The following is a 12,500-nucleotide window of genomic DNA, read 5'->3' as shown; positions in this document are numbered from 1 at the left end:
GATATAAGCTTTCTTTTTCCAAACATTACCATACAATAGAAAATTAAACAATCGGGGTAGTCTGCGATGTTTATTTAACACAAATAATGTTTTTACAAATATGGCTAATGAAAATGTAAATTTTACAAGTACTTAAGGTAAAAATGTACATTTATAGCTCTTTCTAGAATGTTCAGCGTGAGGACTTAATTGCGTCTAATGCTCCAACAAGCCAGCCATCATATGTACACTCCATCTATCTTGATAATATTCATCCATAACCTTTAAGCCTTGATGAAATCGTTCTCTTTGCTTATCGCTGAGAGCACCAAGATTTTTTAGGGAAAATTGGCGAGATGGCTATGGAAAAAATGTAGTTTTAATACTCATATTGCAACCAAGTGCTTTATAATTTTTCAAAAGTTGCTAAACAATTTCTTAGTAATTATGTACACGTGTGTTTCCATGAAAGTTCTTGACGATGTCTTTAAATGATATCCAAGCATTCTTCTCAAGATCTGACATAGTTCTTGTAAAATGTTTATCTTTGATAAACTGTTGAATTTGTGGACCATCAAAGACACCTGTCTTAATCTTTTTAATTGACAGTCTAGAGAATGCAATGACAATGCACTTGAAACAGTCGCCATCAGTTGGCAGCATTTTCACTACCAAGCTTTAGGACACCAAGGACAATATTATTTTCAAACAAGCGGTTCATGTAAAATGTTTAAATCTCCAGGTTTAAGATAAGATCGTGGAGACCAGTTTACTTTAACCAAACACTTATCTCAAGCTCTGCTATTCCACATACAGAGAAAACAAGTATATTTTTTGTAACCACATTGCTGGCAGATAAGGAAGCATACCATTTTAAGGTTAACAAAGATTGTCTACTGATGCTTCTCATACTGTAATAACTCAATGACTCTCTTTACATCTCCATATTCTTCACGAAGACAGACATAATGCCAAATAGGCGCTGCACTTTACTGCAATTTACTTTCTCTAGTTCGAAAGAAAGATACTTTCACTCATTGTTCAAGTTTTTCTAATTTGGCCTGGATGCTAGGACTTTTGAAGCTTTATTCTATAGGCCAAAATCCTGTGCCAAATCATTTAACTTGGGCTGATCAAATCTCTAACAAGCTGAATGCATAGTTTTCTAACCATTTGTTGCAATGCAATGGAAAAAGTATTTTACTTCTCAAGAACAGGTAAGCACATGTTTTAAGCAGCACACAAATAAGTAAAATTCAATTGGCTTGAGTGACTTACATGATTAAATTGGTGTGCCTTTGCATGTAGGAATGTATTTAGGCCATTGTTCACAAAACTTAGTAAATTTAACAGATTTGCTGGCATTCTCTTCACAATACAGTTGATGCAACTCATTTAAATTCATAACTAAATAGCGCTTTAGAACTTTTACTCCATAAATTTCAATACAATCTCTTCTTCCAGGATATTATTGGTATATCTTCACTTTCATAAAATGCTTTTACTTTTACAATTTCTTCGGATGTGAAGCAAACTTGCATATTTTTTTTAGTAGTTTTATTAATAAGGCTAGGCTTTATTCAGCACCTAACTGCTCTATAATAGTTTGTCTTTGATTTAGAGACTTTGGAAAAACCAGTTTTGTCCATAAAATTGTATTTAATATAAAAGAACCCATATTATGTGAAAACAATAACATTAAAATATATATTTTAATATAAATAAATATTTGTTTAATGCCATTCTCATCAACAATTTGCAGTTATAAGAATTATTGGGTGAAAAAAAGAAAATGAGAAGTTTTTTTTTTCATTCTTAACCTTTGGTTGCAAACCTTCACCTTATGCTTTTGCTTGTTTCTTTTTCTTCATTATAATAACTCGTTTGATAACTTCTCTTTCATTCTTTTTCCAACAAGGCTTTTCTGTTTTTTGCTTTAATCTTTCAGCAGCTAATTTAAGCGTTTAAAAAAAATTATTAAACATAATAGCTTTTCATTGTAATATACGCTCTGTTATGGTTTAAAAAAACCCAAGAAATGTTATTAAAAAACTATAAAATCGAATGAACATTGCAGGGCAAACTATATACAACATTTAATCTGAAAAAATTGCCTTCTAGCTAAAAGTTTTTATTTCTTAACAAATAATAATTTCTTAACATCAATGATTTGAAATCAATGACTCACATTTATAAAAAGATAATAAATACTTTATAGAGCTTAACAATTTAATGAGTAAACAAACTGCAAATGAAACAATAAATAAAATCGATTTTTAACTTGGCTTTATTATAAAATTTGTTTGCAATTAAACTTTTTAAAAATAAAATCGAAGTCAAGAAGCAGTTATGGAAAAACAAACAAGAAGCAGTTATGGAAGAGCAAATATATTGTGATAGTTGTAACATACTTTGTAACAATTCAAAAAGATGATCTGAAGTACTTTTAAAAAAAAAAATGAAACAATGATAAAATTTACATCAGTATCTTTACTTTTATTATAATTGTAGTTTTATAAAGTCTGACACAAAGCCAAGAAAAAACTTTTTTGTGACGGCCGTGACGCATTAGTAACATTTTATTAAAGCCATATATTTCTTAATTCTTTTAGAACAATACAATAATATAGCAAGACTTTTTTGAGTAATGAAAACTAAAACACAATGCAATACCTGATGTATAAGAAGCAATCTCTTCAAAACTATCTATTTCATCATCACAACCCATGGGATTTGCAAAAAATGTAATAGATGATGCATAAGATGAAGCAACAGCTTTTAAAGCATCAAGATTCAACCTTGAACCATCTTTTGCACTAGCATCAGTAAAAACAAACATCGAACTTCCGTATTGAGGACTTTTATTAAAAGCACTTAACATACCACCAAACGCAGGCTCTGGACAATCACCACCATTATACACTTTATATTTACTAATTACATCTAATAATTCTGACACTTGATTTCCTCTTTTGTGAACAACTGGTCCAATATCTAATAAAATATTAATTAAAAATATTAAAATTATCAGTCACAACATTCATCTTAAATCTCAAGTAATTTATTACTAAAATAAAGTTTATTTAAAACTCAAGTAATTTATTACTAAAATACAGTAAAATTTAAGTCTCAAGTAATTTATTACTAAAATACAGTAAAATTTAAGTCTCAAGTAATTTATTACTAAAATACAGTAAAATTTAAGTCTCAAGTAATTTATTACTAAAATACAGTAAAATTTAAGTCTCAAGTAATTTATTACTAAAATACAGTAAAATTTAAGTCTCAAGTAATTTATTACTAAAATACAGTAAAATTTAAGTCTCAAGTAATTTATTACTAAAATAAAATAAGTATCTCCTAAATTTGGTAAATTTTTTAAAGACTTACCAGGGTCATTGTATGGTGACAATATGTAATCCAAATTATATTGACTCTTTTCTTCTATAAGAGCCTTAATGATGTTTGTTACAGCATTAATTACTTTAGACATAGAAGAAGTTGTATCTATGACAAACATCAAAGTACTTCCCAGTTCAGGTGAAACTATTTGTGAAAACTTTTTGCTACCAACTTGAGATTTAATCAAATTTAAATAATCTTCTGATGCTTTACTAATGGTGTGAATTGGAAGACCATCAGCCATTCCTTTCTATAAAAATATATACATATATATATATATATATATATATATATATATATATATATATATATATATATATATATATATATATATATATATATATATATATATATATATATATATATATATATATATATACACAGTGGGTGGCCATTGAAATAGGGCCATTGAGTTTTTTTACACATTTTTGTGAAATTTTATCCATAATGTAAAAAAAATAAAGGTTTAGGGTAAAAAATAATTAAAAATTTAAAGAATAGTTATTCATTATAAATATAAAAACAAACGAATTTTTTTTTTATATATATAAATTGTAATGTTATCAATATTTTGTAAATCCACCCTTTGCTGCTATAACAGCTTCTACTCTCCGTGGCATGCTGTCAATGCATTTCTGTGCCAATTCTTTTATGTGAGGGTTTCGATGCCAACCTTCAATTAGTTTTTCAATAAGCTGGGTTTTATTTGTCACCAGTTCTTTTGAAGAAACCTCCCGTTTTAATAGCTCCCACAGGTTTTCTATAGGATTAAGATCCGGGGAATTTCCTGGCCAATCCAGCAGTGGAATTTTTTTCTCTCCAAGAAACTTTTTAATGGATTTTGCCATATGACATGGGGCAGAATCTTGCATAAATATAAATTTGCCATCTGGAAACCATTCCGAGACTTGAGTAATGTGCTTTTGCTCCAAAACTTCTTTGTATTGGTCCTGCCTCATTGTCCCTTGGACTATGTAAAGCCTTCCCGTACCCTTACCACATATAACGGACCACACCATAATTGACAATGGATGTTTTACTGTCTCGATAATGCAGTCTGGATTAAATTTTTCACCCACACTTCGTCGCACAAATGAGGCTTTGTTGTCCAAGATCTGAAATGTGGAGTCATCAGAAAAGCACACCTGAAAACAAATGTTTCAAAAAATGTTAGTCTTTCATTAATCTAAAGAAAATCGAGAAATCAAGCAGAAAATGACATGTTTAAGAAATAAATACCTTTCTCCATTCATCTGTTGTCATAATGCAGTGTTTTATAGCCCATTTCAGTCTTTTATCCTTCATGGCAGGCGTTAATTTTGGTTATTTCGCAGGACGGTAACACTTAAAGCCTAATTCATCTAAGCATCTCCTGACTGTGCGATCACTAATAATAATTCCAGCACCTTTAATCAATGTTGTTATTATTTTTCTAGGTTTCTTTCTATTCTCCAAGCAAATATTCCTGATAATTTTCCTTTACAGTTTTTACGGAGTGAGGATATAGGGTTTTTGCCATTTTTTATTTTTGATGCTATTCTTTGCACAAGTCTGCCTAGAAACGCCAATTCTTCTTGAAATTTCTCGTTGAGAATAGTTAGTGTTGCTTAAAAGTGACATTATTTCACTTTTTTTACAAACATTCACATCTTTTTTTTTACCCATTGTCAGAAACTTTTAAAAATTTAAAAGACAAATAAACACACTACAATAATATGTAAAAGATTATTTAAAAAGTTGAAATAATGTATATTTTTGGAAAACTACTTTCAAAGAAGTCTTTTACTTAATAAAACACTTAAAAAATTAAAATTTTGTAAAAAAGTCGGTTAAAAATAACGTTTAAAGAAAGATCCTTAACACACACACAACAAGCTTTGGCACTCTACAAATGGTCTCTGAACACAATTTCACGATTTTACTTGTCAAAACATGCAAAATACAGTGTTGCTAGCAACAAAATAGTGTTGCCTACACAATAATTTGTAATAATAAATCGTAATAATCGTAAATAATTATGAAAAATTGTGAATTTTACATTTGAAAGGTGAATTAATGCTGACAATATAACAAAAAACGTGATGGCCCTATTTCAATGGCCACCCACTGTACATATATACATATCTATTTATATACATATATATATATATATATATATATATATGCATATATATATATATATGTATATATATATATATATATATATATATATATATATATATATATATATATATATATATATATATATATATATATATATATATATATATATATATATATAACTTCGCTAGTAATTCTTTCAATTTAAATAACTTGAGAACTAAAAATAAAAATGAAACTTTTTTTTTTTCTTAATAACATTTTTATAAACATTACATACTTTAACTTTTTTTTTTTTTTTTCAAATAACTAGAACAGAAAAAATGGGGAGGCGAAACTACCCCAATAAAATCTAATTTGGGGGAATTTCGTCACCTAGTTACTTACAACATAAATTTTTTATTTTAAATTATAAATCTTAAAAACAATATTTACAATCAGTTAAATAAAAGAAATCTAACAATATTCAATAAGTAGGGGCATGGTCATTGATACCGAGAGGTATCGGGGCATGTCCCCCCCTCCACCTTTTTTACCTATTTTTTCTTTTTTTTTTAAGAAATGCAGGATATTTTAGGAGATATGTTGATGTACCAGCCCCAGTTATCCTTTCTGGATATTGAATTCTCTCTCCTAGTATCCTACGAGGTATACAGTATAATTTTTGCAGCTTGCTTGCAACTCAGTTCGCCAGCTTAAATTTTTGTAATGGCTTTTTCCATTAGCTCTTTGCTAATTAAGTTACGCGGTATTGTTGCTGATAATTGATCGATTTAATTAATTTGAATTGATTATAAGACCAGCATGACCTGAGAAATTAATTACCAAAACAAGAGGAAGGGAAATAATATTAATTATCCAATCAAAACGCATTTCTATTTAATATAAATAGGTAGCAAAATTAACCCATTTAGTTTTTCTGCAATATCTTTGAAGTTGATCAAAATTCGAAAAAAAAAAAAAAAAAAATACAAAGATTCTATATTAATTAAAAAAGAATAGGCAAATAAATTTCCTGATTTTTTATTGATTATTTTTGTCAATTAATTTTTTTTATCAAGTTTTCACAAAAAGAAGATTTCTTTTTAAATAATTTGATAAGAAATTTGTTTTTCTTCTAATTGAAATTTGAATTATAAAAAAAACCTTATTCCTGAGTTATGTTTTAGTTATAAAAGTAGATATAAACCTATTGGTGGCGAAATTTCTAAAGTGGCGAAACTAACCCATTTTACTATATATAAATAAATATATATTCATATATATATATATATATACATACACATATATATATATACATACACATATATATATATATATATATATATATATATATATATATATATATAAATATATATATATGTATATATAAAAATATATATATATATACACATATATATATATATATTTATATATATATATATATATATATATATATATATATATATATATATATATACATATATACATATATACATATATATATGTATATATATACATACATATATATGTATATATAAATATTTATAAACATACACACACACACACATATATATATATATACATACATATATATATATTTATATATATATATACATATATATATATATATATGCATTTATCAACAAGTATATACATAAGTATATATATATGTAAATATATATGTATATATATACATACATATATATGTATATATATATGTATATTTATATACATACATACACACACATATATATACATACATACATATATATATATATATATATATATATATATATATATATATATATATATATATATATATATATATATATATAAAATAGCTAAGATCAATGTAGAAGATAAATATTTACTTTTAAAAAATAGAATAACAATTTGCCCAGGGTGATACGAGCAAAGTCAAAAGATTCTCTATTAGCAGCTATTAATAGTATCCTTTCTAATTTTTTTAACAGAACTTTAAAAGGCCCAATAGCTGCTGGATCAACTGAAACATATTCAGCAGAAACAGCATTTTGAATCTCAAACATTACTTTCAAAGATTTACCTATAACAGAAAAAAATATTTTTTCTATACTAGATTATGTGTGTATAATTAAATATATAACTTTTATTTCATTCTTTGTTCAAACAAAATAATATATAATAATAACTTTAACTAATTATATATATATATATACATATATATATATATATATACATATATATATGTATATATATATATATATATATATATATATATATATATATATATATATATATATATATATATGTATATATATATATATATATATATACATATATATATATATATATATATATATATATATATATATATATATATATATATATATATATATATATATATATATATATATATATATATAATTAGTTAAAGTTTCTAAGGTTTTTAATATTATTTAAATATCCAATATACTTTTTCTAAATGCTTTTCTACTTCAAATAAAACTTGGAATTATTTTGTTTATTTTATTTTATATTTACTTATTTTGTTTGAACAAAGAATGAAATAAAAGTTATAAATGCATTATAAAAGTAATAACACTATTATAGTTTTATTACTGTTATAGTTAGTGACTAGAGTGTTATTACTTTTGTAGTCGTAAGTTTATTGTTTTGTATACACACACACACACACACACACACACACACACACACACACACACACACACACACACACACACACACACACACACACACACACACATATATATACAAATATATTTAAAATAACATTAAAGCAGCTAAAAATAAAGATGGTATCATTGTTATTGATAAAGCAAAGATAGCATGCATCTTGAAGAACTATTGTAATTATGTTTAGACATCTGAACATTGGGTGAAACTAACAGAATTTAAAACTAGATGCAAAACTATGTTAGAAGAAATATATATTTCTAAAGCACTGGTATGAAACTATATAACAAAAACAGAAATTAGAACATCTACTATTCCTAATTGTGTTCATCCACACATATTGAAGCACTATGCAAATGATTTAAGTTTACCATTATTTCTTATTTATAAGAAGTCAATTTTAAGTGGTTTAATCCTGGAAGAATGATGTAACTGGAAGTAGATGTAACTCCTCTTTACAAAATAAAAAAAGTAAACTTAAACCTTCTACTTATTGAACAATATTTTTAACTCTATTCAATGTAAGATCTTAGAACAAATTATAGCAGACAAAGTAATTAATTATTCAATTTCCAATAAACTTAAGGCTATTCACTAACATAGTTTTAGAAAAGGTGGAAGCTGTACAACAAATCTTTTTGAGTAAGATATATTGTTACTAGTAGTATAGAGGAAGAAAAAATCACTTGAAGTTTTATATAGTGATTTCGTAAAAGCATTTAACTGTGTCCACATAAACATTTGTTAATAAAATTATCAACCTTCGATAGAAAATTCAACTTACTCATTATGGTTTTTTTTTTTTTTCAATTTGTCCATTATTGTTTTTGATTTATGTAAATAAACTAATAACTAACAATATGAAATTTTATGATAAGTTTATTGCAGTGGTTAATACTACAACAGATCATGATGATATGTAAAACAATATTGATAAGTTAAACTGGATATTTAAATGTAGTATGGATTTTAATATTGATAAATTTAAAACAATGTTCTTTAAACACAATCAAAACTTTGAATAATACATGACTAATAATGAGAATAAGATTAAATTATTAACAGCAATTATTGAAAGAGATTTGAGAGATCTATGCATTCTATGATTTAGAAATCTATGATTTATGCAGATCAGAGCAGTAGCCTCAAGAGTAAGTAGTAAATTGGGTAAAAAAAGTTGGGTAAATTAGGTAAAAAAAGTAGTAAATTATAGTCAATGCTTTCAATTTTAAAGCTTGTGAACCTTTCAAGAAGCTGAATTGCACATACTTAAGACCAAATCTCGAAGTTGCTGTGCAAGTATGAAATCTTTATTTTGAAAATGATGTTGATATACTTTAAAATGTGCAGAGACATGCAGTCAATACCAGAAATTAGACACCTATCATACAAAGAAATTTTAATCAAACTAAATCTGACTGAAATAATGAAATTTGGTGATTTAATTTAATTTTTTAAATTTAATTGTGTTAATAGTTGAAATGCTTTATATGGAAAAAATTATCTTCATGATGTCTAGATGTTAGAGCAACATTATATTGCTAATCAAAGTAATTTGAAAAATAAAAAATGCAATAATGACCTACTCAGTGGTACAAGTAATCTAAATAGAATATAAAATCCCACATGCCTTAAAGTGAGCTGTTAGCTAGTGCTTTTTCATTTGCTATCCATAAACTGCGAATGAAGAGTTGTTTACACAATATACTGTTTCATTTTAATGACATTTTCATAATAGCAAGTCAAAGAGAATTCCTTTTTTTTTTCAAAAAAAGAATGTATTGGCATAAGTATTCATTATAATGACTGCAATTGTATGTTAAATAGATTTTGTGTTTAATAAAACTAGTAAAAAAAATCAAAACAAAATTAAATTTTATTAACTACCTGTGATTGGCATTCCAGTATTAGATGCAAAATAAATTTTAAAAAATTCATTCACATTTTCTAGAACATTTATAACACCAGCAGGGCCTAAAATAATTATATAAAAAAAAATCAAAAAACAACAAGTCTTTATCAACTATTTTATTATATATATCTATGTTATGAAAAAAAAAAAATTATATCACTTTTTAATAAAATCAAAAAACCTTAAAGCCTATATATATAAAAATAATAAAAATAAGTTTCTTTAATAATAAAGTTGAATATGTTCATAACTCAATGGGGCAGGGGAGTCAAATGTTTTGGAGTAACATTGTTTCCAGCTTCCCTCACTGCAATACTTTGTAAAACATTCTTAATTGATATAACCACGAAAAGTACTTAAGTTGGAGTTTGCAAAATTTGTTAAAGAGTATAAAATTGTAGCTAACAATAAAATAGTTGGTATTGGAGATACTGGAAGTGAGGATCTTTAAAAGAATGGTTCATTACCAAGACTAAGAAACACTCCTATTTTGAACTTGAGTGCGGAGATATGAGTAAAGCGGATATCATAGGAGTCCGTTCATGAACAGTTCTAACTAGCTGTCTAACAACTTCTAAAATTAAACTGTTTTTATCAATACTTATAAAGGTTCTTTACTGGCCGTACCATAGGTAATCTGTTGAAAATTATGTAAAACAAGTTACAAAAACTTCAAGTAGAGTGCACACTCATGAAATAAGAGATAAATTTCTCATGAAGTAAGTAGAAAATTAGTCTTAAAGTAACAGCAAAAACATTATTATACTTTTTAAAATTTCTATTTTTTTCAAAAAACATAAATATGTTTTTGTTTACATCTATACCTAACCTATAAACTGTTGAGAAAGAGAGATTTTTACATTTAATGATAGATACCAGCCAGATACCATCATCATCATCTCAGGTTAGTAACAAGAAAATTTTGATAAAGTTGTCATGGTATATAAAAGCAACATATATTTCAGTAAACTAGCAAAAAAACTTTATTCTTCAGAGCCTATTTGTAAAAAATTTAACCCAAAATTAAAGCAATTTACAACCAATTTTTCCAATCTTCTCGAAGGATCATTAGTTAGGAAAAAATCAATGGAAATACTCAAGAAAATAAAATAGATCCATTTTTTTCTTTCAATCTCTTTATTTACATCACACATAGAATAAAATTAAGTTAAATAATATATAATATAAAATAAATATGAAAATATAAATAATAAAAAAAACACAAATATATAAAAAAAATAAACAGACAGGGTACAAAAGAAACCATAACACCGACCTATTCTTTTCATAGAGCCCCTACAGATCATGATAAGGTTAGCACATACTTAATAATAAATTATTTAACAGAGTTCATAAATTTAAAATAAATTACGAACAGTCACAAATAAATTCAAATGTATTTAAATTAAAAACATTGTAATAATCAGCTTCCAAAATTTAAAATGTATTTGAAATTAATATAATAATTTTACCATATTCAAATAAATTTACAAACAAAGATTTCAGGAGTAAAGTTGTTAGTAGACTTAAAGTAAAAAAAATTTAAGTGTAAGGGAAATATTTATTTGATATATGTTCATCATTTTCATGTTTTTCATTAAAAGTTTAATGCATAATAATAAATTTGTATACAGGCGCAGATCTAGTGTTTTCTTATGTTTGAGCTAACTTCCAGACATGGAACAAACTCCAAAAACTTATGTTTATACTTATGTCATATAAGTATGATCTGCAAAAAATTGCAATGATTGGAGTCAGTAAACAAAAAAGCCAGTAACCCATTGCACAAACCGCTAAATATATCAATATTTAAAAAATTATACAGGGTTCCAGTTAAAATATACATTTTATTAAAAAAAATGTGATTTTTTGACTTGATTTATTTATAATTCTTTTTTTAAGTTAAAAGTTTTTATAAAAAAAAAAAAACATTTTTACAGAAGATCTGAAGTTTAAACAGTTATAAAGTGTATGATTTTTTTACTTTTGGTTCTTAATTTTACAGAAGAAAATTGAACAGATATTATTAAAGAATAACAAAAATATGGAAGCTACAAAGAAAATTTTTCTACTTAAAAAATGTAATTTTTTTACTAGCAGTATTTTTTTTTCATTTAAAAAAATGTAATTTTTTTACTAGCAGTATTTTTTTTTCATTAAAAAAAATGTAATTTTTTTACTAGCAGTATTTTTTTTTCATTTAAAAAAATGTTGTGGTTTTCAAATATTTCTTTTATAAATTATACCAGCAATGCAATATAGTTGCACTTTTTTAAAAACTCGCTTGAAAAGTGTTAATTAATTACAATTGTCAAAAAAAATTTTTTTGTTTTGTTTTAACACAACATATATTCAGTAGGATAGTGGTTAAGTGCTTAACATATATCTTCCGTAGCATAGTGGTTAATTATTTTCAGTGTTATCACTCTAACATTTCTATAGGCTCAAA

General features: G+C 25.4%; 1 protein-coding gene across 1 annotated transcript in view; it reads right to left on the bottom strand.

Annotated features, from left to right (window-relative positions):
• LOC136081869 (SCO-spondin-like) overlaps positions 1-12,500 on the bottom strand; it is a 105,548-nt gene that overhangs the window by 5,373 nt on the left and 87,675 nt on the right. The window contains exons 20-23 of the mRNA XM_065800172.1: positions 10,027-10,113; positions 7,335-7,528; positions 3,370-3,631; positions 2,653-2,973 (exon numbers count right to left, since the gene is read on the bottom strand). Coding sequence (XP_065656244.1) covers positions 2,653-2,973; positions 3,370-3,631; positions 7,335-7,528; positions 10,027-10,113 — 864 coding nt within the window. The remainder of the gene's footprint in view (positions 1-2,652; positions 2,974-3,369; positions 3,632-7,334; positions 7,529-10,026; positions 10,114-12,500) is intronic.

Source organism: Hydra vulgaris, chromosome 06 (genome assembly GCF_038396675.1).
Source record: "Hydra vulgaris chromosome 06, alternate assembly HydraT2T_AEP".
Classification (NCBI taxonomy): Eukaryota; Metazoa; Cnidaria; class Hydrozoa; order Anthoathecata; family Hydridae; genus Hydra; species Hydra vulgaris.
Note: the sequence above shows the minus strand (reverse complement) of the source record. Positions and strands in the feature narration are given on the sequence as shown.